The sequence below is a fragment of the Salmo salar genome, chromosome ssa01 (assembly GCF_905237065.1).
Source record: "Salmo salar chromosome ssa01, Ssal_v3.1, whole genome shotgun sequence".
NCBI lineage: Eukaryota > Metazoa > Chordata > Actinopteri > Salmoniformes > Salmonidae > Salmo > Salmo salar.
In genome coordinates this window covers 81,233,715-81,261,495 of record NC_059442.1, presented here as the reverse complement: position 1 = coordinate 81,261,495, position 27,781 = coordinate 81,233,715, and the positions used below count along the sequence as shown (strand labels likewise).

The window sequence follows — 27,781 nt, the reverse complement described above, 5'->3', positions numbered from 1 at the left end:
CACACACACACACACACACACACACACACACACACACACACACACACACACACAATATTCCCAGTGAAGTGAGAGACAAATACAAAACATTTTAGAAAATATAATTTTTATGCAGCATACATCAAATACAACATTTGGCATTCTCACAAGAAACTACTGACCAGGTAAATAACATATTGTAATATTCTGAGTAAAATACTCAAGTTCATACTCAAATTGGCAACCTGAAATACCTTCAGCAGCATAATATTATGAAATTGTATTATTATATATCTGAAAGCAGGTGTGAGTTATTTGCATGGAAGCATTTGTGTTGGTTGATTAACACATCATATGCTTTTGAACGCTGTATTTGAACCCATTCGTTTTTGTGTTCCAGGCAGCTGCTCACAGGAAGTGAATGTTGTCTGGAAGCATGGTGGCTCCCAGGTTGTGCCGGAACGTGTTATGGCTTTGTTTGGTTAGAGCACATTGCTAATTGAGTTTGGTCATGCTGAAATTGAGCTCTTGAAAAAATGGACGCCTGCCTCCTGGACTCTATCACTTCCTGGGACCCTTTTTGTTTTGTTTAGTTTGTATATCTGTGGTTGTAACTAGCATGGGTTTTAAAGTTAAAAGTAAAAGAGCATGCTATGAAGTATGGAAAATAATTATGGAATTGAAGTAAGAATTTTAACTGAGAACATGCTTAAACTTTGATCGCAATATATGTGGAGAAAACCATGCCATAGAAAATAAATGTTTGAAAACATTATTTTGTTGTCTGCCTCTGCTTCACTCTGCCTGCTCAACCCAGACTTAGAACCCAACACTTTCCACCTTGTGACACATGCATGGCACTGCATTTTAATTATAACACAGTGTCATGGATCCTAGGGGAAATGTGTTCATCTTGAAACAGCTCTCCCTTGTAAAAGGGGGAAAACGTTTCTATGACATTTCTGTACTTGTGTAAAAGATAAATACAAAACCTCAAAGCCAATTCCCCCACACTCATCCGAAGCTGATTAGTTGATGTACTTCCCTCCCTGTAAGTTCCTTGCTGTGTACTACTTAGATGTCACCTCTTCACTCCCCTTGGTTGTACCTGGCAGAGCTGATGCAGATCGGGGGAGTATAGAGTCAGAGGGGAGAGAAAGAGGTATCTGCATCAGAAGTAGCTACAGCAACCAGACTTTTCCTTCTGAGACTCAATGTACTCATGAATCTGGAACTTGGGCTCGTTGGGCTGCTGGCCATGTACTGCCCTGTGCTTCAGCTCCCTACAGAAGGGAAAGAAAGATGGATGGATGGAGGAAGGGATGGCAGGATGAGCACAAAAAAAGTGAGGGAGACATTTTTTTATTGTTCACATAGAGTAATTCCATGACGCCAGTGTGGGTGTAGTAAGAGAGTATCTGTGTTGTCACTTACTTTGCCACTGCAATGAAAGCCAGATCAACGTTCACCCCAGTCTTGGCACTTGTCTCCATGAAAGGAACAGAATACTCCTTGGAGAGGAAAACAGATCTATTACATTCAACTTGGGTAAGGATTGGATTGTCAATTTAGAATACTGTGTGCTTAATCCTAAATTGAAATTAGGATCTACATATTGGCGTAACTGTAAATGTTGCACATATCTGTTCTTGGCATCAATGCATGATTTACTTCACAGGGGACCATGGTGCTCACCCTGGCCAGCTTCTCTCCTTCGTCTCTCCTGATCACTCTTTCACTGGCCATGTCCGCCTGTAGGGGGAAAAGAGATTCATACCATTGGAGAAGAGAAAGACCAAAATATCCAAATAGGCCAAATATCTCAGTGTCAAACACAACGCACTTGCATTATCTGAACGTCTCATTTCTGTTGAATAACTGGAAAGAATAACCAGCCTGAGTGAGTCAGAGAGTGTGTCAAATCATTTGTGTGTGGTGTTATGTGAGGAAGGGCGAACAGCATACTTCTCCTTTTCTTCCACTACAAAAAGCTTTTCAGGCCTATCCATTCCGTCCATTCCTCTCACCTTGTTGCCCAGCAACATGATGACTACATCCCTCTGTGCATACTCATGAATCTCTGTAAGCCACGCCTACAGAGGGAGAAACAGCCAATCAGAGGACAAGAAGGGAGGTTGCGGGAACACAGCTAATGCTCGTAACAAGTTCGTAACAAGTAACAAGTGGGAAACCCGAACAATACCACAGTACCTGTAAACTGGGAGCAACGAGTAGTGCTTTAGGGTCGAGTTCATGGCCAACTACATTGCAGACGCATGCCAGATTTTACCACGCCTGGATAGATACAGTGCATTTGGAAAGTATTCAGATCCCTTGACTTTTTTAACATTTTGTTACGTTACAGCCTTATTCTAAAATGGATTAAATAAACGTTTTTCCTCATCAATCTACACACAATACCACATAATGACAAAACAAAAACATGTTTTTTGAAATATTTGCTAATGTATTAAAAACAAAAAACAGAAATACCTTATTTACAGAATTATTCAGACTCTGCTATGAGACTCGAAATTGAGCTCAGGTGCATCCTGTTTCCAATGATCATCCTTGAGATGTTTCTACAACTTGATTGGAGTCCACCTGTGGTACATTCAATTGATTGGACATGATTTGGAGAGGCACACATCTGTCTATATAAGGTCCCACAGTTGACAGTGCATGTCAGAGCAAAAACCAAGCCATGAGGTCGAAGGAATTGCCTGTAGAGCGCCGAGACAGGATTGTGTCTAGGCACAAATCTAGGGAATGGTAACAAAACATTTCTGCAGCATTGAAAGTCCGCAAGAACACTGTGGCCTCAATCATTCTTAAATGGAAAAGGTTTGGAATAACCAAGGCTCTTCCTAGAGCTGGCTGCCCGGCCAAACTGAGAAATCGGGGGAGAAGGGCCTTGGTCAGGAAGGTGACAGAGCTCCAGAGTTCCTCTGTGGAGATGGGAGAACCTTCCAGAAGGACAACCACCTCTGCACACTCCACCAATCAGGCCTTTATGGTAGAGTGGCTGGATGGAATCCACTCCTTAGTAAAAGGCACATGACAGCCTGCTTGGAGTTTGCCAAAAGGCACCTAAAGGACTCTCAGACCATGAGAAACAAGATTCTCTGGTCTGATGAAACCAAGATTGAACTCTTAGGCCTGAATGCCAAAGCGATACGTCTGGAGGAAACCTGGCACCATCCCTACGGTGAAGCATGGTGGTGGCAGCATCATGCTGTGGGGTGGTTTTTCAGTGGCAGGGACTGCGAGACTAGTCAGGATCGAGGGAAAGATGAATGGAGCAAAGTACATGGAGATCCTTGATGAAAACCTGCTCCAGAGAGCTCAGGACCTCAGACTGGGACGAAGCTTCACCTTCCAACAGGACAACGACCCTAAGCACACAGACAAGACAACGCAGGAGTGGCTTCGGGGCAAGTCTCTGAATGTTCTTGAGCAGCCCAGCCTGAGCACAGACTTGATCGAACATCTCTGGAGAGACCTAAAAATAGCTGTGTAGCGACGCTCCCCATGCAACCTGACAGAGCTTGAGAGGATCTGCAGAGAAGAATGGGAGAAACTCCCCAAATACAGGTGTACCAAGCTTGTACCATCATACCCAAGAAGACTCTACGCTGTAATCACTGCCAAAGGTGCTTCAACAAAGTACTGAGTAAAGGTTCTGAATGCTTATGTAAATTTAATAGTTACGTTTTTTTGCAAACATTTCTAAAAAAAAACGTTTTTTGCTTTGTCATTATGGGGTATTGTGTGTAGAATGATGAGGGGAGAAAAATAATTTAATAAATCTTAGAATAAGGCTTTAACGTAACAAAATGTGAATACCTTCCAAACGCACTGTATTTAACATATCAGCTATTAACATCATATGATACAGTAATCTAGTGCCCAACTGCACAGTCAATGACGTGGTTGATACAATGCAATGTAGTCGGGCAGGAACTAGGCCATTTAGTTTTCACATGCACACACACACACACACACACACACACACACACACACACACACACACACACACACACACACACACACACACACACACACACACATTATTGTTCATGTCAACACTTTATGGTATCAATTTACATTTCAGGCAATATCCTCCTCATAATTGGTATGATTAGTCATTTGTCAACATTACAACTCCCACAGGACATCTTTATAATATTACAATTCTGCAGGGCATTGTAACGCCCTGGCCATAGAGAGTGGTTTTTTGTTCTTTATTTTGGTTAGGCCAGGGTGTTACATTGGGTGGGCGTTCTATGTGCATTTTTCTTTGTTGGTTTGTTTCATTGATTTTGGCCGTGTGGCTTCCAATCAGGCACAGCAGTAGAGTGTTGTTGCTGATTGGGAGTCACACATAAGTGCCTGTTTTTCCGTTGGGGTTTTGTGGGTAATTGTTTCTGTTTTGTATTGCACCTGACAGTACTGTTTGGCTGTCGGTTTTCTTGTTTTGTATAGTGTTCTTTCGTCCATTAAATTACGTCAATGATGAACACTAACTCCGCTGCGCCTTGGTCTACTCTCTCTCCCGACAGCCGTTACAGGCATCACCAGTTAAAGACATTATAATGGCAGAGGTGTCAAGCAGAGAGCAAGACCAAGACTCACCCGTATGTTGTCAAAGGAGGATTTGCTGGTGATGTCATATAAAAGGAGTAAGGCTGTGAGATAGAAAGAAAAAACATGAAATGTAGCCCTATGAATAATAGGTATATGATATACATAACTAAAGTTATAATCAGGTATCTCCTTATGGCTGAGATCCCTGGTCAATCTGGCCAGAGCCAGATTGTTGGCTTGACAAGATTGTTTTACTGTAGGTGTCCCTGTAGAAGGTGTAACAGGGACACCTGTTACACTGTTACACATATCCACTTGACACTGCAGAAATATGTATTCAATGTTTGTGTATTCCTATTGGTTGGTTGAATTTACATATCAATAAGGTATATTGCCATTGGTCATGCTTGTAGATAGGGGGAGATCGTAAATTCTTCTCAGTCTGATATTGACATGCAAGCGATAAATCACGTTCTGAAATAGTGCATTCTATTTATGTATTTACAATGTGTACGAGTTTATTATGTATATATACTTTATATATACAGTACCAGTCAAAAGTTTGCAAACATCTACTCATTCAAGGGCTTTTCTTTATTTTTACTATTTTCTACATTGTAAAAAAATGGTGAAGACATCAAAACTATGAAATAACACATATGGAATCATGTAGTAACCAAAAAAGTGATAAACAAATCAAAATATATTTTTGATTTTAGATTCTTCAAAGTAGCCACCCTTTGCCTTGATGACAGCTTTCCACACTCTTGGCATTCTCTCAACCAACTTCATGAGGTAGTCACCTGGAATGCATTTCAATTAACAGGTGTGCCTTGTTAAAAGTTCATTTGTGGAATTTCTTTCCTTCTTAATGCATTTGAGCCAATCAGTTGTGTTGTGACAAGGTAGGGGTGGTATACAGAAGATAGCACTATTTGGTAGAAGACCAAGTCCATATGTCAAGAACAGCTCAAATAAGCAAAGAGTAAGGACAGTTCATCATTACATTAAGACATGAAGGTCAGTCAATGCGGAAAATTTCAAGAACTTGAACGTTTCTTCAAGTGCAGTCGCAAAAACAATCAAGCGCTATGAAACTGACTCTCATGAGGACCGCCACAAGAAAGGAAGACCCAGAGTTACCTCTGCTGCAGAGGATAAGTTCATTAGAGTTAACTGCACCTCAGATTGCAGCCAAAATAAATTCTTCAAAGAGTTCATGTAACAGACACAACTGTTCAGAGGAGACTGCGTGAATCAGGCCTTTATGGTCGAATTGCTGCAAAGAAACCAATACTAAAGGACACCACTAAGAAGAAGAGACTTGCTTGGGCCAATAAACACGAACAATGGACATTAGACCGGTGGAAATCTGTCCTTTGGTCTGATGAGTCCAAATTTAAGATTTTTGGTTCCAACCGCAGTGTCTTTGTGAGATGCAGCATAGGTGAACGGATGATCTCCGCATGTGTGGTTCCCCCATGAAGCATGGAGGAGGAGGTGTGATGGTGTGGGGGTGCTTTGCTGGTGACACTGTAATTATTTATTTAGAATTCAAGGCAAACTTAACCAGCATGGCTTCACAGCATTCTGCAGCGATACGCCATCCCATCTGGTTTGCGCTTAGTGGGACTATCATTTGTTTTTCAACAGGACAATGACCCAACACACCTCCAATCTGTGTAAGGGCTATTTGACCAAGAAGGAGAGTGATGGAGTGCTGCATGAGATGACCTGGCCTCCACAATCACCGACCTCAACCCAATTGAGATGGTTTGGGATGAGTTGGACCGCTGAGTGAAGGAAAAGCAGCCAACTAGTGCTCAGAATAATATGTGGAAACTCCTTCAAGACTGTTGGAAAAGCATTCCAGGTGAAGATGGTTGAGAGAATGCCAAGAGTGTGCAAAGCTGTCATCAAGGCAAAGGGTGGCTACTTTGAAAAATATATTTTGATTGGTTTAACACTTTTTTGGTTACTACATGATTCCATATGTGTTATTTCATAGTTTTGATGTCTTCACTATTATTCTACAATGTCGAAAATAGTTTTTAAAAAAGGAAACCCTTGAATGAGAAGGCGTGTCCAAACGTTTGATTGGTACTGTATGTGTACCACAGGAGGCTACTGAGGGGAATGTCGGCTCATGATAATGGCTGGAATGGAGCGAATGGAATCAAATGGAGGGAAAGGCATCAAACACGTGGAAACCATGTGTTTGATGTATTTGATACCATTCCACTTATTCCGCTCCAGGCATTAACACGAACCCGTCCTCCCCAAATAAGGTGCCACCAACCTCCTGTGATGTGTACGGTACTTGTTCGATATTGGGGGCATCCTGGGATGTGCTTTTTATGTTATTGCTGTAAGAGCAAGTTCGCTAGCATGATTTAATTGTAATGGTCACATTAACTCCATGCTAATTCACAGTTATTTCCATTCTCACACACAAATCCCAAATCTACAGCCATCAACATACTGTTGTCCTGCACATCTAATGTGCTTTCTTCTGTCTATCGTCAGAATAAACACCAACTGGGACCACTGGCTGGACAGTCCTTTCTTTAAAAATACAACGCAAGAGAGTTAAGAAGTACAGTACGATCACATCTGTTACGTAGGCATGTGTCAAGACTGTTTTACTGGGTCTTCCTGTAGTAAGCATGTGTCAGGACTGTTTTACGGGCTCTTCCTGTAGTAAGCATGTGTCAAGACTGTTTTACTGGCTCTTCCTGTAGTAAGCATGTGTCAAGACTGTTTTACTGGGTCTTCCTGTAGTAAGCATGTGTCAAGACTGTTTTACTGGGTCTTCCTGTAGTAAGCATGTGTCAAGACTGTTTTACTGGGTCTTCCTGTAGTAAGCATGTGTCAAGACTGTTTTACTGGGTCTTCCTGTAGTAAGCATGTGTCAAGACTGTTTTACTGGGTCTTCCTGTAGTAAGCATGTGTCAAGACTGTTTTACTGGGTCTTCCTGTAGTAGGCATGTGTCAAGACTGTCTAACTTGGTCTTGCAGTAGTAGGCATCTGTCAAGACTATTTTACTGCGTCTTCCTGTAGTTCATTCTTCGAAAAAAGGGTTCCAAAAGGGTTCTTTGGCTGTCCCCATAGGATAACACTTTTTGGTTCCAGGTAGAACCCTTTTTGGTTCCATGTAGAAGCCTCTGTAGAAAGGGTTCTACATGGAACAGAAAAGGGTTCTTTCTGCAACCAAAAAAGGTTCTTCAAAGGGTTCTCCTATGGGGACAGCCGAAGAATCCTGTAAGAATCCTCTAGATAGCACCTTTTTTTCTAAGAGTGTAGGCATGTGTCAAGACTGTTATACCATGGGCGTCCCTGTAATAGGCATGTGTCAAGACTGTTATACCATGGGCGTCCCTGTAATAGGCATGTGTCACGCTCCTGAACCGCTCCTGGCCTGCAGTGTCCCACATCTGACATGAAGAGAAAAGAATACACAATATGAAAATAAATCCCCCTTTCTGTGCAACAAAAAATATTTGAACATGGATTAATTCAGATTGATTTACCTGTAGTTTTACCTTCACGTTGTCTACAGTCACCACCTTGTTCTGAGGAGATGAGACAAGAGGGGCGATTGATTGATTACATTCACTCACACACTCACTCTCTCACTCTCTCACTCACTCACCGTGAAGCAGATGCCAACAGTAGCAGAGAAGGATCCAGGGATGAACTTGCCCTGGTCAAACTGGACCAGAAGAGACGTCTTACCCACTCCACTATCCCCCACCAGGATAGTCTGCCAACAACACACACAACAAGACAATAATCAGTGTGTGTGTGTGTATTTGTGTGTGCAAACATGCGTGAGAACGTGTGTGCATGTATCTGAAGCCTTCCCTGTGGCTCAGTTGGTAGAGCATGATTTTTGCAACGCCAGCATGGTGTGTGCAACGCCAGGGTTGTGGGTTCAATTCCCACTGGGGGCCAGTACACAAAAAAAATAATTAAACATTTAAAAAAATACAAATTAAAAATGATGTATGAAATGTATGCATTCACTACTGTAAGTCGCTCTGGATAAGAGCGTCTGCTAAATGACTCAAATGTAATGTAAAAATGTATCTATATGTGCATCAATGAGTGAAACAGTGCCCATTCATATCATGTTTGTGTGTGTGTCAGCCTGTGCATGACTGTATGTATGTACAGCATGTGGATATGTTTACACTGTACAGATTCTCCCCTATCTTCCTACAGCGGTGAGAAGATTACCTTGGAAAACTGAGATCAATAGATTTTTGATGACTCCCAAACTGAATGGGCTTAGGTGAATCAATGATCTCTTCCAACAGACACAGCTAAGTATCTTACTCAACACACACACAGGATTATAGACTGTAACTGAGTGTAGAAGCGTTGAAGTAGATTCAGAAAGCTCTGACTCAACTTTGAGAGTGTCTTTGAACTCGGCTTCCATGGGATTTAAGACGCACACAGACAGACTGACACACAGACATGTAGAAATGAAATGTAAAGCTGTGAGGAAAATGAGGCTTTTTAAAATGTATTTTGACAGACGGCTCTATGAGATAAGGAAATTGGGACGGGAGATGCGAATAGAAATATAACAATACTGGGATTGGCTATTTGAGCTGCAATTTCAAATCGGTTCTTTGGGTTATTTCAGCTTGGATATTAAAAAATGAAATTATTATTAAGCTATGGGTAATACAGTGAATGTATTCTGGTAACATCTATATATGTAATAAAACTGCATGCAGTATGTAAAACTAATACAGTGGATAAATGATAAATACCATTATGAGGACTTTAAATGAAGTATACTCATCGGGCTCCCGAGTGGCGCTGGGGTCTAAGGCACTGCATCTCAGTGCAAGAGGTGTCACTACAGTCCCTGGTTTGAATCCAGGCTGTATCACATCTGGTTGTGATTGGGAGTCCCATAGGGTGGTGCACAATTGGCACAGCGTTGTCTGGGTTTGGCCGGGGTAGGCCGTCATTGTAAATAAGAATTTGTTCTTAACTGACTTGCCTAGTTAAATAAAGGTTCAATTAAAAAACAACTGGATTAAACTCAACATTGATCACTATTCTGGATAAACTAAAATGGTCACTAGCCAGATTAGAAGTCTAACACACTCATTCACAATTATAGGTGCATGGTATATCTGTATCATCGATCTGATAGTGGTTTTCAACCGGTGTGCCTTGAGGAACTCTCAGGTGTGTCGCAAACTTTCCCTAATCTTTATCATTTTATTGAACAATCACTTATAAACGTGCCCTGTGGAAAGCAATGGAATTTTGTCTTGGCAGCACCAGTGTCACTCAGATAATACGTTGAATAGCATATGGTTACATTATATCTGTATCATTGTTTCAAGTCCAAAGCGCTAAGGCTGTTGTTACATTTGTATAATTTGAGGGGTGCACATCACCAGCAAAGTCATTTGTATAATTTTACTTTGCCTGTACAAACCATTAGCATAGGCAAGTCTGATAAGGCTTGTACCACAGCCTCTGCCATAGGAACAAACAGAGCATAGCTTTGTATCCGTGTTTGCACCTTTACAATGCAGAAAACAACTCGTCTCTGGCCCAAACCGTTCAAATCTTAAAACCTTAAGAGCTAAAAAAAAATTCTAACTAACTGGTCTCAGAGCATTTCGTATTATTCAGGCCATTAAATGGACTGTCATAGATTTACTCACAGAATAATATGAAATGCTCTGAGACCAGTTTGTTTTGCTAGAAAAAAAGATGTTTTAGCTCTTTAGGTCTTTAGTAAGATATGTTATGTTTCGTAAGGTATGTATTACTTTGTGGATTTCCATCACCCAATTTGCATGATATGTTCCGAATTACAATTCGTATTATAGGTATGTTCCGAATTTGTAAAGCGTACAATATGTTCTGAATTTAGAAAATGTACAATGTTACGAATTTGAAAAACGTATGATATGTTACGAATTCCAGCAAAGTGGCTAACGTTAACTACGCGAGGGGTTGGGGTTAAGATCAGGGTTAAGTTTAGGAATTAGGTTAAAGGGTTAAGGTTAGGGTTAGGGGAAGAGTTAGCTAAAAGGGTTAAGGTTAGGGTTAGGGTAATGGTTAACTAACATGCTACGTAAACTCAGCCAAAAAAGATTAAGGCAATTAAAGTCACAGTTATGAAAACTTAGGACACTAAAGAGGCCTTTCTACTGACTCTGAAAAACACCAAAGGAAAGATGCCCAGGGTCCCTGCTCATCTGCGTGAATGTGCCTTAGGCATGCTGCAAGGAGGCATGAGGACTGCAGATGTGGCCAGGGCAAAAAAATTGCCATGTCCGTACTGTGAGACGCCTAAGACAGCACTACATGGAGACAAGACGGACAGCTGATCGTCCTCGCAGTGGCAGACCACGTGTAACAACACCTGCACAGGATCGGTACATCCAAACATCACACCTGCAGGACAGGTACAGGATGGCAACAACAACTGCCCAAGTTACACCAGGAACACACAATCCCTCCATCAGTGCTCAGACTGTCCACAATAGGCTGAGAGAGGCTGGACTGAGGGCTTGTAGGCCTGTTGTAAGGCAGGTCCTCACCAGACATCACCGGCAAAAACATCGCCTATGGGCACAAACCCACCACGCTGGACCAGACAGGACTGGCAAAAAGTGCTCTTCACTGACGAGTCACGGTTTTGTCTCAGCAGGGGTGATGGTCGGATTCGCGTTTATCGTCGAAGGAATGAGCGTTACACCGAGGCCTGTACTCTGGAGCGGGATTGATTTGGAGGTGGATGGTCCGTCATGGTCTGGGGCGGTGTGTCATCAGACTGAGCTTGTTGTCATTGCAGGCAATCTCAACGCTGTGCGTTACAGGGAAGACCTCCTCCTCCCTCATGTGGTACCCTTCCTGCAGGCTCATCCTGACATGACCCTCTAGCATGACAATGCCACCAGCCATACTGCTCGTTCTGTGCGTGATTTCTTGCAAGACAGGAATGTCAGTGTTCTGCCATGGCCAGCGAAGAGCCCAGATCTCAATCCCAATGAGCATGTCTGGGACCTGTTGGATCGGAGGGTGAGGGCTAGGACCATTCCTCCCTAATCTTACTACATTTGCACACACTGTATATAGATTTTTCTATTGTGTTATTGACTGTATGTTTGTTTATTCCAATCTGTAACTCTGTGTTGTTGTTTTTGTCACACTGCTTTGCTTCATCTTGGCCAGGTCGCAGCTGTAAATGAGAACTTGTTCTCAACTGGCCTACCTGGTTAATTTTTTAAATAAAAATTCCCCCCAGAAATGTCCGGAACTTGCAGGTGCCTTGGTGGAAGAGTGGGGTAACATCTCACAGCAAGAACTGGCAAATCTGGTGCAGTCCATGAGGAAGAGATGCACTGCAGTACTTAATGCAGCAGGTGGCCACACCAGATACTGACTGTTACTTTTGATTTTGACCCCCCCCTTTGTTCACGGACACATTATTCCATTTATGTTAGTCACATGTCTGTGGAACTTGTTCAGTTTGTCTCAGTTGTTGAATCTTGTTATGTTCATACAAATATTTACACATGTTAAGTTTGCTGAAAATAAATGCAGTTGACAGTGAGAGGACGTTTCTTTTTTTGCTGAGTTTAGTTTCAAAGTAGCTAAAAAGTAGTAAGTGGTTGAAAAATGGCTAATTAGCTAAAATTGTCCATGATGAGATTTGAACTCACAGCCTTTGGGTTGGTAGACATTTGCGTAATATGTCCACCCATTTTGACAGCACACGAGGGTTCAAATCAAATAAAAGTATATTTGTTGCGTGCACAGGATACAACAGGTGTAAAACAGTCCAGCGAAATGCTTACTTACAAGCTGTCATTGACACACACAGCCCTATGGATAAAGCTGTACCACAGATCCCCTGCCAACAGACTGACAGCTAAATTACTATTTAATCTAAACCTCATCCAACTTTAATGCATCTGTCTCCTCTCCTACATCTCCACTGATATCACACAGACCATGTTACATCACCGAGGGAAGCAGCAAGGGAAGGAAGGATGGAGGGAGTATGGGGAGGGAGGAGGGGAGTTTGGGGAGGGAAGTGAGGAGAATGGGGAAGGATGGAAGGATGGATGGATGGAGGAGTATGGGGAGTTGGGAGAGGAGGGTGCAATAAGTGTGATAGCGTTTATGTGGTAACATCACAGGAAGTTGGTGGCACCTTAATTGGGGAGGACCGGCTCGTGGTAATGACTGGGGTGGAATCAGTGGAATTATATACATCAAAAATATGGTTCCTAGGTGTTTGATGCCATTACCCCTATTACAGGGGCTGAGTCACTGGCTTACTGGTGTTCTTCCATGCCGTCCCTGGGAGGGGTGCGTCACTTGAGTGGGTTGAGTCACTGACGTGGTCTTCCTGTCTGGGTTGGCGCCCCCCCTTGGGTTATGCCGTGGCGGAGATCTTTGTGGGCTATACTCGGCCTTGTCTCGGGATGGTAAGTTGGTGGTTGGAGATATCCCTCCAGTGGTGTGGGAGCTGTGCTTTGGCAAAGTGGGTGGGGTTATATCCTACCTGTTTGGCCCTGTCCGGGGGTTTCATCGGATGGGGCCACAGTTTCTCCTGACCCCTCCTGTCTCAGCCTCCAGTATTTATGCTGCAGTAGTTTATGTGTCGGGGGGCTAGTGTCAGTCTGTCACATCTGGAGTATTTCTCTTGTCTTTTCCGGTGTCCTGTGTGAATTTAAATATGCTCTCTCTAATTCTCTCTTTCTCTCTTTCTCTCTCTCGGAGGACCTGAGCCCTAGGACCATGCCTCAGGACTACCTGGCTTGATGACTCCTTGCTGTCCCCAGTCCACCTGGCCGTGCTGCTGCTCCAATTCCAACTGTTCTGCCTGCGGCTATGGAACCGTGACCTGTTCACCGGACGTGCTACCTGTCCCAGACCTGCTGTCTCAGACCTGCTGGAACCCTGACCTGTTCACCGGACGTGCTACCTGTCCCAGACCTGCTGTTTTCAACTCTCTAGAGACAGCAGGAGCGGTAGAAATACTCTCAAAGATCGGCTATGAAAAAGCCAACTGACACTTACTCTTGTGTTACTGACTTGTTGCACCCTCGACAACTACTATGATTATTATTATTTGACCATGCTGGTCATTTATGAACATTTGAACATCTTGGCCATGTGCTGTTATAATCTCCACCCGGCACAGCCAGAAGAGGACAGGCCACCCCTCATAGCCTGGTTCCTCTCTAGGTTTCTTCCTAGGTTTTGGCCTTTCTAGGGAGTTTTTCCTAGCCACCGTGCTTCTACACCTGCATTGCTTGCTGTTTGGGGTTTTAGGCTGGGTTTCTGTACAGCACTTTGAGATATCAGTTGATGTAAGAAGGGCTATATAAATACATTTGATTTGATTACATTTGCTCCGTTCCGGACTTTATTATGAGCTGTTCTCCCCTCAGCAGCCTCCACTGGGTAATATGGGGTTAGTCATGTTTAGGGTTGCAAAGCTACCGGTAATTACCAAAGTTGCTGGAATGTTTAATAATTTTGGTAATTAACAGAAAATCTATGGCAATCTATTGTAACTTTGGCAGTGCTGTAAAGTATTGGGGTATCTGTACTTTACTATTTATATTTTTGACAACTTTTACTTTTACTTCACTACATACCTAAAGAACAGCATGTACTTTTAACTCCATACATTTTCCTTGACACCTAAAAGTACTCATTACATGTTGACTGTGCAGCAGGTCAGGAAAATGGTCCAATTCACGCACTTATCAAGAGAACATCCCTGATGCCTCTGATCTGGCAGACTCACTAAACACAAATGCATCGCTTGTAAATTATGTCTGAGTGTTGGAGTGTACCCCTGGTTATCTGTACATTTTCAAAACAAGAAAATGATGCCATCTGCTTTGCTTAATATATGGAATTTTAAATGATTTATATTTTTACTTTTGATACTTAAGTATATTTTAGCAATTACATTTACTTTTGATACTTAATATATTTAGAACCAAATACTTTTAGACTTTTACTCAAGTAAGATTCTATACTTTTACTCAAGTAGGTTGTGGGCAGTAGCGGAGCAGGTTGAGAGCTTCAAGTTCCTTGGTGTCCACATCACCAACAAACTAGAACGGTCCAAACACACCAAGACAGTCATATGCTTGATGGTTTTGCAACTGCACTTGAAGAAACTTTAAAAGTTCTTGAAATGTTCCGCATTGACTGACCTTCATGTCTTAAAGTAATGATGGACTGTCGTTTCGCTTTGCTTATTTGAGCTGTTCTTGCCATAATATGGACTTGGTCTATTACCAAATAGGGCTATCTTCTGTACACCAACCCTGCCTTGTCACAACATAACTGATTGGCGCAAATGCATTAAGAAGGAAAGAAATTCCACAAATGAACTTTTAACAAGGCACACCTGTTAATTGAAATGCATTCCAGGTGACTACATCATGAAGCTGGTTGAGAGAATGTCAAGAGTGTGCAAAGCTGTCATCAAGGCAAAGGGTGGCTACTTTGAAGAATCTCAAATATGAAATAACATTTGTTTAACACTTTTTTGATGGTTGATGGTTTATATTTAGGATCATGTTTTACAGCTTTGTCAGATGGGGAAAAACGCTCATATTGTCCCAAAATGAACTGAAACTCCATGTTCATTTTATGTTTTAGATAAGATTTCTGTGTTATAATACTACTACTAATAATGACACTTTGTTTGATTTCATATTGCTGTATAGTTTTTATTTTTAAATCATCTTATTTAATTATTTCATATATTTTACATGTGATAAGGCCACACAGAGGACCAGAGATACTTACAGTACACCTATGATCATCTGAAGCACCCAAAAGGGCCACTAGATGTCTTGTGAAAGATTACATAAAATCCTTGAAACATACCAAAATTCTGGTGGTTTACTGGTAAACTTCAAAAGTTTTAAATAATATACCCACCTCTAGTCATGTTACATCATTGAGGGTAAGCCGACAGGAAAGGAGGGAAGAGGGAGTATGGTAGGGGGAAGAGGACGCAATAAGTGTGTTGGGGATTATGAGCAAAGCTTTTCTGTGGTAACATGGGGTTTGCTGGAAATGGAGCATTATATCCCCCCGGAGACTCAGATGCAATTAGCTGGAACAGATGCAAATGTTTGGGAAATTCGTCACGGACCAGTGGAAGAAACAGGAAGAGTGTGTGTGTGTGTGTGTGTGTGTGTGTGTGTGTGTGTGTGTGTGTGTGTGTGTGTGTGTGTGTGTGTGTGTGTGTGTGTGTGTGTGTGTGTGTGTGTGTGTGTGTGTGTGTGTGTGTGTGTGTGTGTGTGACCAACACGAGGATATATCCACTCTCCAAGCACTTATGGTTCATTTATCTCTGTGGTTAATGAGGAGCTTCTTAGGAGGCTGTGAGTGTCCGCCATTAACTCACACACATACAGTGCATTCTGAAAGTATTCAGACCCCTTCACTTTTTCCACATTTTGTTATGTTACAGCCTTATTCCAAAATGTATTAAATTATATACCCCATAATTACAAAGTGAAAACATGTTTTTAGACATTTTTGCACACGTATTAAAAATAAAAAACAGAAATACCTTATTTATATAAGTATTCAGACCCTTTGCTATGAGACTCAAAATTGATGTCAGGTACATCCTGTTTCCATTCATCATCCTTGAGATGTTTCTACAACTTGATTGGAGTCCACCTATGGTAAATTCAATTGATTGGATATGATTTCAAAAGGCACACACCGGTCTATATAAGGTCCCATAGTTGACAGTGCATGTCAGAGCACAAACCAAGCCATGAGGTTGAAGGAATTGTCCGTAAAGCTCAGAGACAGAATTGTGTCGAAACACAGATCTGGGGAATGATACCAAAACAATTCTACAGCATTGAAGGTCCCCAAGAACACAATGGCCTCCATCATTCTAAAATGGAAGAAGTTTGGAACCACCAAGAATCTTCCTAGAGCTGGCCGCCCGGACAAACTGAGCAATCGGGGGAGAAAGGCCTTGATCGGGGAGGTGACCAAGAACCCGATGGTCACTCTGACAGAGCTCCAGAGTTCCTCTGTGGAGATGGGAGAAACTTCCAGAAGGACAACCATCTCTGCAGCACTCCACCAATCAGGCCTTTATGGTAGAGCGGCCAGATGGAAGCCACTCCTCAGTAAAAGGCCCATGACAGCCCGCTTGGAGTTTGCCAAAAGGCACCTGAAGGACTGTCAGACCATGAGAAACAAGATTCACTGGTCTGATGAAACCAAGATTGAACCCTTTGGCCTGAATGCCAAGCATCACGTCAAGAGGAAACCTGGCACCATCCCTACGGTGAAGCATGGGGGTGGCAGCATCATGCTGTGGTAATATTTTTCAGAAGCAGGGACTGGGAGACCAGTCAGAATCGAGGGAAAGATGAATGGAGCAAAGTATAGAGAGATTCTTGATGAAAACCTGCTCCAGAGCGCTCAGACTGGGGGTGCGAAGATTCACCTTCCAACAGGACACCATGACCCTAAGCACAGAGCCAATACAATGCAGGAGAGGCTTTGGGACAAGTCTCTGAATGTCCTTGAGTGGCCCAGCCAGAGCCCGGACTTGAACCCGATCTAAATATCTCTGGAGAGACCTGAAAATAGCTGTGCAGCGACCCTCTCCATCCAACCTGACAGAGCTTGAGAGGATCTGCAGAGAAGAATGGGAAAAACTCCCCAAATACAGGTCTCCCAAGATTGTAGCGTCACACCCAAGACGACTCAAGGCTGTAATCGCAACCAAAGATGCTTCAACAAAGTACTGAATAAAGGTTCTGAATACTTAAGTAAATTTGATATTTCATTTTTATTTATTTTTTATTTTCAAACATTTCTAAAAACGTGTTTTTGCTTTGTCATTATGTGGTATTGTGTGTAGATTGATGAGAATAAAATATATTTAATCCATTTTAGAATAAGGCTCTAACGTAACAAAATGTGGAAAAAGTCAAGGGGTCTAAATCATTTCCGAATGCACTGTATATACACACACACACACAAACACACACACATTCCCTAAGTGTCCTGTCTGTGGCTTGAGTTGTCATCACACACCCCGTTGTCTTACATCAGAGAGCATGACTCCTTCTGCACTGATAGGCTAGGTGGAATATTCTCTATATGGCCAATACCAACCCAGTCAGATTGCCACAAGTACACAGGGGGTGAGGGCTGTAAGGTTGGTCGGGAATTGGGCAATCCTGTGAAATATGCAGTGGACCTTTACTGTAGGCGGAGATCAGGAAGTAGGTGATGAGTCAATGTGAAGGCTGAGTCACAGAGAGGGTTAAAACACAGATGTCTTTATGGAGCAGGATGTTGTACTGAAACGTATTACTTCTGCCTCCAAGATCATAAGTAAAACAGACAGTTCAGACGTGTGTGTGTGTGTGTGTGTGTGTGTGTGTGTGTGTGTGTGTGTGTGTGTGTGTGTGTGTGTGTGTGTGTGTGTGTGTGTGTGTGTGTGTGTGTGTGTGTGTGTGTGTGTGTGTGTGTGTCCGTCCTATGGGGCTTGTAGAGAGTGCTGTCAATAAGGTCATTCAGACTATTTAGAAAGCTATAGGACCATTACTACAAAAGGGACTGACCACTACAATCCTTCTTTAGCATTGTGTAGAGAGATCTAAAATCCACTGATGACTCCACGTCTACGGTCATTCAGCCATTGGCTTGTACTACAAACGTTTTTATCAATGGGCTCCCTCCCTGCCCCTGATCTCAGAGAGAAATGAAAGCAGTGCAGTGGTGCCCTACTCTGACCTATATACAGTACTAACGGAGCGGCACAACATTGAAAAGAACTAGGCCAGTCCAGACGACTGATAAAATATAATGAAATGTAGCCAGGCCAATCCCAAGAGAACAAAACTTTTGATGCAACTGCAGCAGCCAATTCAACTGGATTGAACTGTAGTCTTTGCAAACTGCATATTTAAGTAAAGTGAACTGCAGTACTTTCAAAGCTGTCAACCTGGACTTAGGTGTAGAAGTAACATAGTGTATGTAAATCCGGGAACTCCAATTAGTATGATATGTTAGGTTCTGTATGGTATGTATTAATTTGTGGATGTCCATCATGCATTTCATATGATATGTCACGAATTGCAATTCGTACAATATGTTACAAATTGCAATTTGTACATGTTATACATTTGCAAAACATATGATATGCTACGAATTCCAATTTGTTGTAGCTAATGTTAGCTAGGTGGCTAACATTAGCTAGGTGGCTAACGTTAACTAGGCTAGGGGTTAGGGGTTAAGGTTAGAGTTAGGAGTTAGGTCAAAGGGTAAACGTTAGGCAGCGTTTCCCAAACTTGGTCCTCGGGACCCAAAATGGTGCATGTTTTGGTATTTGCCCTAACACTACAAAGCTTGATGATTAGTTGATTATTTTAATCAGGTGTGTAGCGCTAGGGCAAAAACCAAAACGTGCACCCTGTGGGGTCCCAAGGCCCTGGGTTAGGGAAAGGGTTAGTTAACATGCTAAGTAGTTGCAAAGTTGTTAAAAAGTTCTAAGTAGTTACAAAGTTGCTAAAGTTGTCTGTGATGAGATTCGAACATGAAACCTTTGGATAGGGTGACCACATGTCCCGGATTGTGCGGGACAGTCACGCATTTTGGTCCTTTGTCCCGCAACTAAACAATCCTAGATCATAAGGATTGGTAGCCATGGTGATGTTAAACACTTCTCCAATTGTCATTGAGACCTGATATTCTGCACAAGACGAGACGTAGGTCAATGTCATAGGCCTATCGTCAACCAATCATATTTCTGAAATCCTTTCAGCCTAAATAGTCCCCCAGAGTTGACACGTCATAATACCCACAAAACCTAGAGGTAAAACACGGAAATGGTTCCAATTGTCTTTTCACCATTCATTTCTCACATAGGTAATTTTACAAACACTTCAAATTAAGTGTGTATTTGGTGTAGGCTTACCTTGGCGTGACATTTTGATAACCGTGTAATTCTTTCTCGGACAAGGGGAGTTATATTAATATATCCGCCTCAATTACCTAAAACAAATGCTAAATCCTAAATAAACTCAGCAAAAAAAGAAACATCCTCTCACTGTCAACTGCGTTTATTTTCAGCAAACTTAACATGTGCAAATATTTGTATGAACATAAGATTCAACAACTGAGACATAAACTGAACAAGTTCCACAGACATGTGACTAACAGAAATTGAATAATGTGTCCCTGAACAAAGGGGGGGGGGGGTCAAAATCAAAAGTAACAGTCAGTATCTGGTGTGGCCACTAGCTGCATTAAATGCTGCAGTGCATCTCCTCCTCATGGACTGCACCAGATTTGCCAGTTCTTGCTGTGAGGTGTTACCCCACTTCTCCACCAAGGCACCTGCAAGTTCCTGGACATTTCTGGGGGGAATGGTCCTAGCCCTCAACCTCCTATCCAACAGGTCCCAGACGTGCTCAATGGGATTGAAATCCGGGCTCTTCGCTGGCCATGGCAGAACACTGACATTCCTGTCTTGCAGGAAGTCACGCACAGAACGAGCAGTATGGCTGGTGGCATTGTCATGCTGGAGGGTCATGTCAGGATGAGCCTGCAGGAAGGGAAGGAGGATGTCTTCCCTGTAATGCACAGCTTTGAGATTGCCTGCAATGACAACAAGCTCAGTCCGATGATGCTGTGACACCGCCCCAGACCATGACGGACTCTCCACCTCCAAATTGATCCCGCTCCAGAGTGCAGGCCTCGGTGTAACGCTCATTCCTTCGATGATAAACGCGAATCTGACCATCACCCCTGGTGAGACAAAACCGTGACTCGTCAGTGAAGAGCACTTTTTGCCAGTCCTGCCTGGTCCAGTGTCGGTGGGTTTGTGTCCATAGGCGACATTGTTGAGGTTGATGTCTGGTGAGGACCTGCCTTACAACAGGCCTACAAGCCCTCAGTCCAGCCTCTCTCAGCCTATTGCGGACAGTCTGAGCACTGATGGAGGGATTGTGCGTTCCTGGTGTAACTTGGGCAGTTGTTGCCATGCTGTACTTGTCTCGCAGGTGTAATGTTCGGATGTACCGATCCTGTGCAGGTGTTGTTACACGTGGTCTGCCACTGCGAGGATGATCAGCTGTCCGTCCTGTCTCCCTGTAGCGCTGTCTTATTTTTTGCCCTGGCCACATCTGCAGTCCTCATGCCTCCTTGCAGCATGCCTAAGGCACATTTACGCAGATGAGCAAGGACCCTGGGCATCTTTCTTTTGGTGTTTTTCAGAGTCAGTGGAAAGGCCTCTTTAGTGTCCTAAGTTTTCATAACTGTGAACTTAATTGCCTACCGTCTGTAAGCTGTTAGTGTCTTAACAACCGTTCCACAGGTGCATGTTCATTAATTGTTTATGGTTCATTGAACAAGCATGGGAAACAGTGTTTAGACCCTTTACAATGAAGATCTGTGAAGTTAGTTGGATTTTTACGAATTATCTTTGAAAGACAGGGTCCTGAAAAAGGGACGTTTCTTTTTTTGCTGAGTTTAGCAACAGAGAACACCTCAGCAAAACTACAAATTCCTGCAGGAAGCTCCTGCACTTCATCTCTAGCTGACATCGTCAGCTACCATTCACCAGCGCGATCAGAGTCCTGTGCCCAATCCATGATGAATCCATGTGCTGTATTGAAATTAATTGAATAAAGTGTTGAACTTCTTCCATCTGGTTTCTCTGTCTTAGCTAGTTACAGACTACACTTTAGCTCGCAAGTTAGCAAAGCAATAGATTTAAAAATTATTTTGTTTTACTTAGCCTAGATAATTGTTTGTTCAGTATGTCAACTTTAGTGTCAAGTTCAGACCTTATGGCATTTTTCAAGAATGAACATAAGAGCATTAAAAGGGGAGAAGACCACTATAAGTCTGGCAATGTGGAGAAGTGCAGCTATAGTGAGGGGCAACTTACCGGTTCGGTCAGGACCAGCATGAGGGATAAAGTTTATCCTGTGTCCACAAGGAAAGAGATACTTAATCAATGATATAATCATTTACTAAATTACTCCGGATACCAGACTCAGATGAGTGATAACTCAGTTCTACAATTTTGTCATTCATGAGAATGAATCTAAAAATCTATTGACATTCAGAATTATTGACTTTGTTAAGACATCCAGCCTGTATTGTAGTTGCATGACCAGAGACAAATCTTCAAAGGCACAGTATCTATTTATTCAGAGTGGTACATGCATTCACACTGTCTTGATTTATAGGATCCTTCCCACTGTATGAATGATATGTCAAGTGATAAAATCCCAAGTTATCAATTAAAAGTTTATGGAAAAACTTGTCCTCATGTGAAAATTACAGTTAATGAAATATTCTACAGCTGTAATGTCATCAATCAAATGAAACTTTATTTATATAGCACATTTCTTACAACAAATGTATTTCGAGGTGTTCAAAGTCATGTATTGAAAGGCATCTGGCACTTAACCTCCTTCCTCTTGGCAGGTCTCTATAGGTGACCAGGGGATTGCCTCTACCACATGCAAATGCCCCCGTGGAGCTCATAAGTGTAGCTATACAGCGGCATTGGCTATTTTTGCAGTTCACAATATCGGCTGTACGGATGTGGAATGCGAGTGGAGGAAGCCAGCCGTGCCCAACCAGGTGCAGTCAGTTGAGGACCTGCAGCCGGACGAAAAGTACAAGCTAAGGAACCGTTTCCGGGGCAGGTTTAGTGGAATGGCATGTCTCTTTGAACCTGAGCCAGAACAACCGCTACCCTCCCTGTCACCTTTGTCTGTACTGGACATTGTTTAAAAAAAGGCCACCTGGGGCATGCAGGCATCCTGGCTGGCATGGCACTGTCGGTGGAGCTGTAGGAGGCTCTACGGCAGGCAACTGTAGGACAGCACACCAAACCAAACTGGTACACCATAAGGAGAGGGAGGTTGGCTGCCAGTTACTCCATCTCTGCTAAAAAAGGGTCCTCAGATCACAGTCATTGGATGGGGTGTTGTCTGTAAAGTGGGGTACAGATAATGAAGAGGGCATCAAGGCATTCAAAATGGCTACAGGGATGAATGTGCAGGAGTCAGGGTTTTTGGTCACAGGGTCTGGGATCCTGGGTGTCTCACCGGATGGTTTGGTGGGCACCACAGCAGTGGTGGAGGTCAAGTGTCCCTATGGTGCAAGGGACCTTACCATTGAAAAGGCAGTGAAGTCGAAGGATTTCTATATCCAGGAGGAGGGAGGGTCTTACTGCCTACATGGAGACCATCCTTACTGGCACCAGGTCGAAGGGAAGTTCCACATCACTGGAAGGGACACTTGCTTCTTCGTTTTGTGGACCACCAAAGCTTCCATCACCATCCCCATCCAGCGTGACGACCTCTGGCAGACTAATATTGCTGGACTAGAGGAGTTTTTCGAGGACCACATGCATCCAAAGTTGGCACTGCAACAGTGAACATTTGTAAATATCTTGTAAATAGTTTTTGCACACAAATACATTTTTGTCTTACCATGAGGATTTATTCCAATCCAAAGGTCCAAAAATATTCCACATTGTTCAGACACACACACACTAGGCTCCTCCCAGAACAGGTTATATTTTATGTCAGTACAGTCAATGACCATCTGCAGTTTCTGCTGGACCCCTGAAAAGACGCAGGCAAGCAGGTTTGGTTCTTCTCCCGAACAGTCTTCATGGTGATAAAGAAAAAAAGCTGGATTACGTGAATCAATTGAATTAAAGTGTTGGTAACATTGCTGACAGTGCTTGCACTACAACGGAATAATTGAGCCAGGTGCAAGTTGGTGTAGCTGTGACACAACTTCATAAGCGCCATAAACACTTGATCCTCAAATGACAGCACCTTAACACTCCACTTGGCAAAGCAGACAACGCAGTCCTTGCAACGTTCAAAGTATTCAACAACGATGTTGAACATGCCTTTGTCTGGAAGTACTGTTTCCACCCTAAGTATTTTATCAGACAAATGTGATGCTGAATACCAGTTGCAGGTATACAGCTGATTCTCGTGTAGAACCTTCAACTGTGCTAATGTTTCCTCAAGATGTACCTCAGTGAGAACATTCTGCAACTGTGCAGACAGCAGTCTCCAACATTCTTCGGTGGCCGAGGGGCCTGGAACTTCATTGTCTGCCATGGTGGATGTGTCTGGATGTTTCTCTTCTGGCATGGTGGATGAGCTACTTTTTCTGCAAAATACAGGGCCATTTCTCTTTCCCAACTGAAAATGGCAGCTGCAGACCCAAGTGTTGTCACTGGGTTTCCAGTCCGCCAGTCTGAAAGACAAAAATAAGTTACTTTTACTAGCTAGATAGGTTGATTTCTAAAATGGTAACATCTATATTTAAATACCATAACCAACAGACTTCTCAAAAGAAAGTTTAAACCTTCAGCTGTGAGGTTACTGAGGAGGACCAACAGGGATCGGCAGGGGGATCGTCTGAAAGGGACTGACATGCAGGGATGGAATATAAGGATTTTGGGCATTGGCCAGCAGACCACGATTTTTACTAGCCCGGGTAACATTTAGATCCAAAATCTGTGGCATGCGATGATTGTAAAGGCAAAATTTCCCTGCTGTGTCAGGCTAGTTTGGCACATTTTCTACTATCCATTTCACTTTTGTGTCAGGCTAGTTTAGCACATTGTCTACTAGGCCAGTTTGAAAATTACTAGCCTCGGGACAGCTTAATTTACATCCCTGTTGACATGTCTAACTGACTTCACAGGAATATTTGATTAGCCATGAACAACAGATGCACTCGTGGAACAAAACCGTTTCAGTGTTTTGTATGGGAAAACATTGAGCCCACAAGTCCTATGTAAGGTAGCTAGCCAGCTAACTTTAGCTAATGTAGCTAACTAGCCAACCAAGGTGCCTAACTAGCTGGCCCACCAGGTGATATTTAGCTAGCTAGCTAGTTAACATTAGCTCACTGTTCGTGTAGTCAGACTTTTCTAAGCGGTGACATGCTAGTTAATCAACTATCCTTGCCATGATGATGGCCTAACATTAGCTAGCAAGTCTGACTACACAAACGATGAGTTAACGTTAACTAGCTAGCTAAATATCCCTTCCTTGGTGGGCTAATGTGAAAAAGCATGACTACACAAACTGTGAGCCAACCTTAACTAGCTGGCTAGCTGACTACATACTTGTCAATAAAAAAGTCAACACAGTCATTATGCTAGCTAATGCTGGTTTTATTTTTACTTGTAAGGAAGGTAATGTGCGTTGTATACGTAACTACAGTCGGTGGTTATCTAGCTAATTTTCATAAGCACCTAGCTAACTACAGATCTTTGGACTAACCAAAATAGCTTATTAGCAGCTAGCAAACAGGGCTTACCTTATCACACGGCTCCAGCGATGCCTCTCTCTTACAGAGGTCGGAAAATGATCAAATACACATGCATGCTTATCGGAGTAGTGGTTACAATCTGGAGTAGTGGTTACATAGCACAGAACCACCCTTGCTTCTGATCGACAGAGAGACCTAAGGTTAGCTAGTTAGCTACAAAGGCCAGGGTAATTTAAACAATTCTAGTAATAAAACGTGCTAAGGTAGGTTTTTTAAATATGCTAAACAGCAGTGCACATGATAAATACACAATATAAATTATTTAAACGAGAAACTACAAAAAGACTATAATATCTATCAGTTATTATGTTATACTTTACTTGAAGGTTCCTTGCTACTTGTTCCTGAGATTTAGCGTGGAGAAATGGTGAGGTTTTTCCCTCCCTGCAACACTGCCTTGAGTAATGAATTCAAAGCTTGTGACAGGATCTGTAGTTCTGAATGATAGCCACATTAGAGGCTAATTAGCATTTCATTTTTGGGGGGTAATTACAGGCAAATATATTGATAAAAGTTACCTTGTCCGAGAGAGATTTACGTGGTTATCAAAACGTCAAGACAGGGTAAGCCTACACGAAACACAGACCTTATATGAAGTCATTATAAAATCCCTCATGGAAAAATGAAAGGTGGAAAAACTATTGGAACCATTTCCTTGTTTAAATGCTAGGTTGTATGGGTATTATGACTCATACTGTGGTACTCAATTTCAGCCAAAGAGGAAGAGAGATGCCCAACTCGGCGGAAAATATGCTTCCCTTAAGCAGGTGGTGTTTTTTTTTCTTTTTTTCCATGAAGCAAGGAGTTTTGTAATGGCAGTCAATGAGAGAGTGTTGAATTTGGAGAACAAAAAAAATGTATGACTTATTTGCTACGTGAGGTTTAGACGACTAGACTGCCCACTGTGCCACTTTGTGGACAACGACTCCCATTGTTAGGGCGGAGAGGCATGTAACTTGTCAGTATATCCATAACCTTTGTTCCAGCTATACTTGAAGAGGACAGTAGACCTAACTACTTACAAAAATGGTGTTTAAAAAATATATAAAATATTGGCACATAGACCAGATTAGTGCATTGAAATGTATTGTTCTGATGAAGAGCTACAAAAGCAGGTAAATATCCATATTAGACTGAAAGATATAAGGTAATTTCATCAAACTTGGGAGGTCTCTGTGCTCATTAGTTGCTTACTCAACATATTTGCTGCTACTTCATTCAATCCTGTTTTAAAAGTCTCCCTGTTTTAACATTTCCTGAGACCAACCAGAAATGTTTCCTTGGCCAAATATTCCCAGATTTTCATAAAGCTGCCACACATGTGGTCTCTCCTTTCTGCATCACCAAATGTTCTGCACAGAGCGTCACTACGCCACTTCACTTCTTACAATTGTGCTTGTTAAGTAAAGTTAGATCAACACTGAATCAATGTCCTGTTGTCCCACATTTGAGTATTTTAAATTATGTCACCCTACCTTTGGGTTCTTAGACATTCGCTTTATACCACCTACTTTAGTTTTTGCCTTTTAAGTAACCTTCTGTTTTATGTAATTACACATCATACTCATTTGAGTGTCCCGGATTTACATTTACTATGTTACGTCTAGTCTATGAGACCAGGCTGAAGCTGTGGACTCAGCACGAAGGCTGGTTAGTTAATGTGAGGTTATTTGGACAGAGCTGGTACTGGCAGCGAACCGAAACACTGCGGGGACGGGGAGGGCACAGTACAGGTGTTTGCTTTGGTTTGGAAACATCGTCATCCACTCTCTCCTGCTGCGATGGTCAGTGGGCTATTATCCAACTGCTATCCAGCGTTTCAGTCCCATGGAAAGCCCAATGACGATTCAAAGTGCTATTCCGCCAGGTCAAGACAACTGTTATTTAGATGTGGCACCAAAGAGCTGAACCATTACGAGTTGTATCTAAACGTGACTGAAATCAATAAGAGATAACCGAGTGTATAGCCTCGTCTTATGAGAAAATCAACAAGTAACAGAGTTTGATATTATCTAGACATTAATCCAATCATCCTCCTACCTTGTGCATTAATTCTTCGTCGTATGAAAGAGCTGGGGTGGCAGACGGTGAATGGTTCTCCTCCCCTTCCGTAGATCCATAGGCGCTGTCAGGGTGGATCTCCGGGTATGCCGTGGTGTAGTGCGCAGATATCGGCTCCATGGATTCCATCGTCTCCATCCTCTCGAAGCGCTCAAAGACAGACCAGGATACAATGCCAAAATCAATGATGCGCCCTTAGAAAATGAGGCAAATATTTCCTGACAACTATCTATTTCTCTCTCCCCTTTTCTCTCTCTTTCTTCCTACTTTTCTTTGTGTGAAACCACGAAACCCCCAACACGAATACCAGGCATGTTGCCCACAGCTTTTCTCTGTAATGACTTACATGTAAGACATGTAGGAGGCTGACTGTACCATACAGCTACAGCCAGCACAACGCACAACGTGACAGTGTATCAACGTCAGAGCAAATCGTGTTCAGCACCATGGATAGTTCTGAAGGAGGAGGAGGGGAGTGGGAGGAGGAGGTTGGGGCATGGTCAGTGCTAACAGGGATCCTTGGGACGTCCCTACTCTAAAACCCTAACTCCTACCCTTACTATAACCCTAACCTTAACCATAACCATAACCATAACCCTTACCTTAACCATTTCACATTTCAACTTCAATGGGGTAGGATCCCGAATAGCACGAACGGCTGGGGGATTCCTCCTGAGCGCATCATGGAGCTGAGCTAGATAATTCAATATCTCCTTAATTTGTAGATAGATTACATATCTTTATTATGAG

General features: G+C 42.6%; 1 protein-coding gene and 1 long non-coding RNA gene across 2 annotated transcripts; both read right to left on the bottom strand.

Moving 5' to 3' along the window:
• Window positions 1–99: 99 nt before the first annotated feature.
• LOC106612207 (ras-related protein Rab-37) lies at window positions 100–27,460 on the bottom strand. Its single transcript, XM_014213174.2, has 9 exons — window positions 27,011–27,460; window positions 8,220–8,330; window positions 8,098–8,139; window positions 7,935–8,001; window positions 4,615–4,667; window positions 2,007–2,072; window positions 1,675–1,731; window positions 1,414–1,490; window positions 100–1,262 (listed from the first exon to the last, which is right to left on the bottom strand). Exons 1-9 carry the CDS (start codon window positions 27,167–27,169, stop codon window positions 1,151–1,153), a joined length of 744 nt encoding a protein of 247 aa, XP_014068649.1. The 5' UTR covers window positions 27,170–27,460; the 3' UTR covers window positions 100–1,150.
• LOC123744577 (uncharacterized) lies at window positions 21,778–26,527 on the bottom strand. The gene is made up of 2 exons (XR_006770910.1): window positions 24,959–26,527; window positions 21,778–23,884 (listed from the first exon to the last, which is right to left on the bottom strand). It is a non-coding gene; the product is annotated as an uncharacterized lncRNA (long non-coding RNA).
• Window positions 27,461–27,781: the final 321 nt, after the last annotated feature.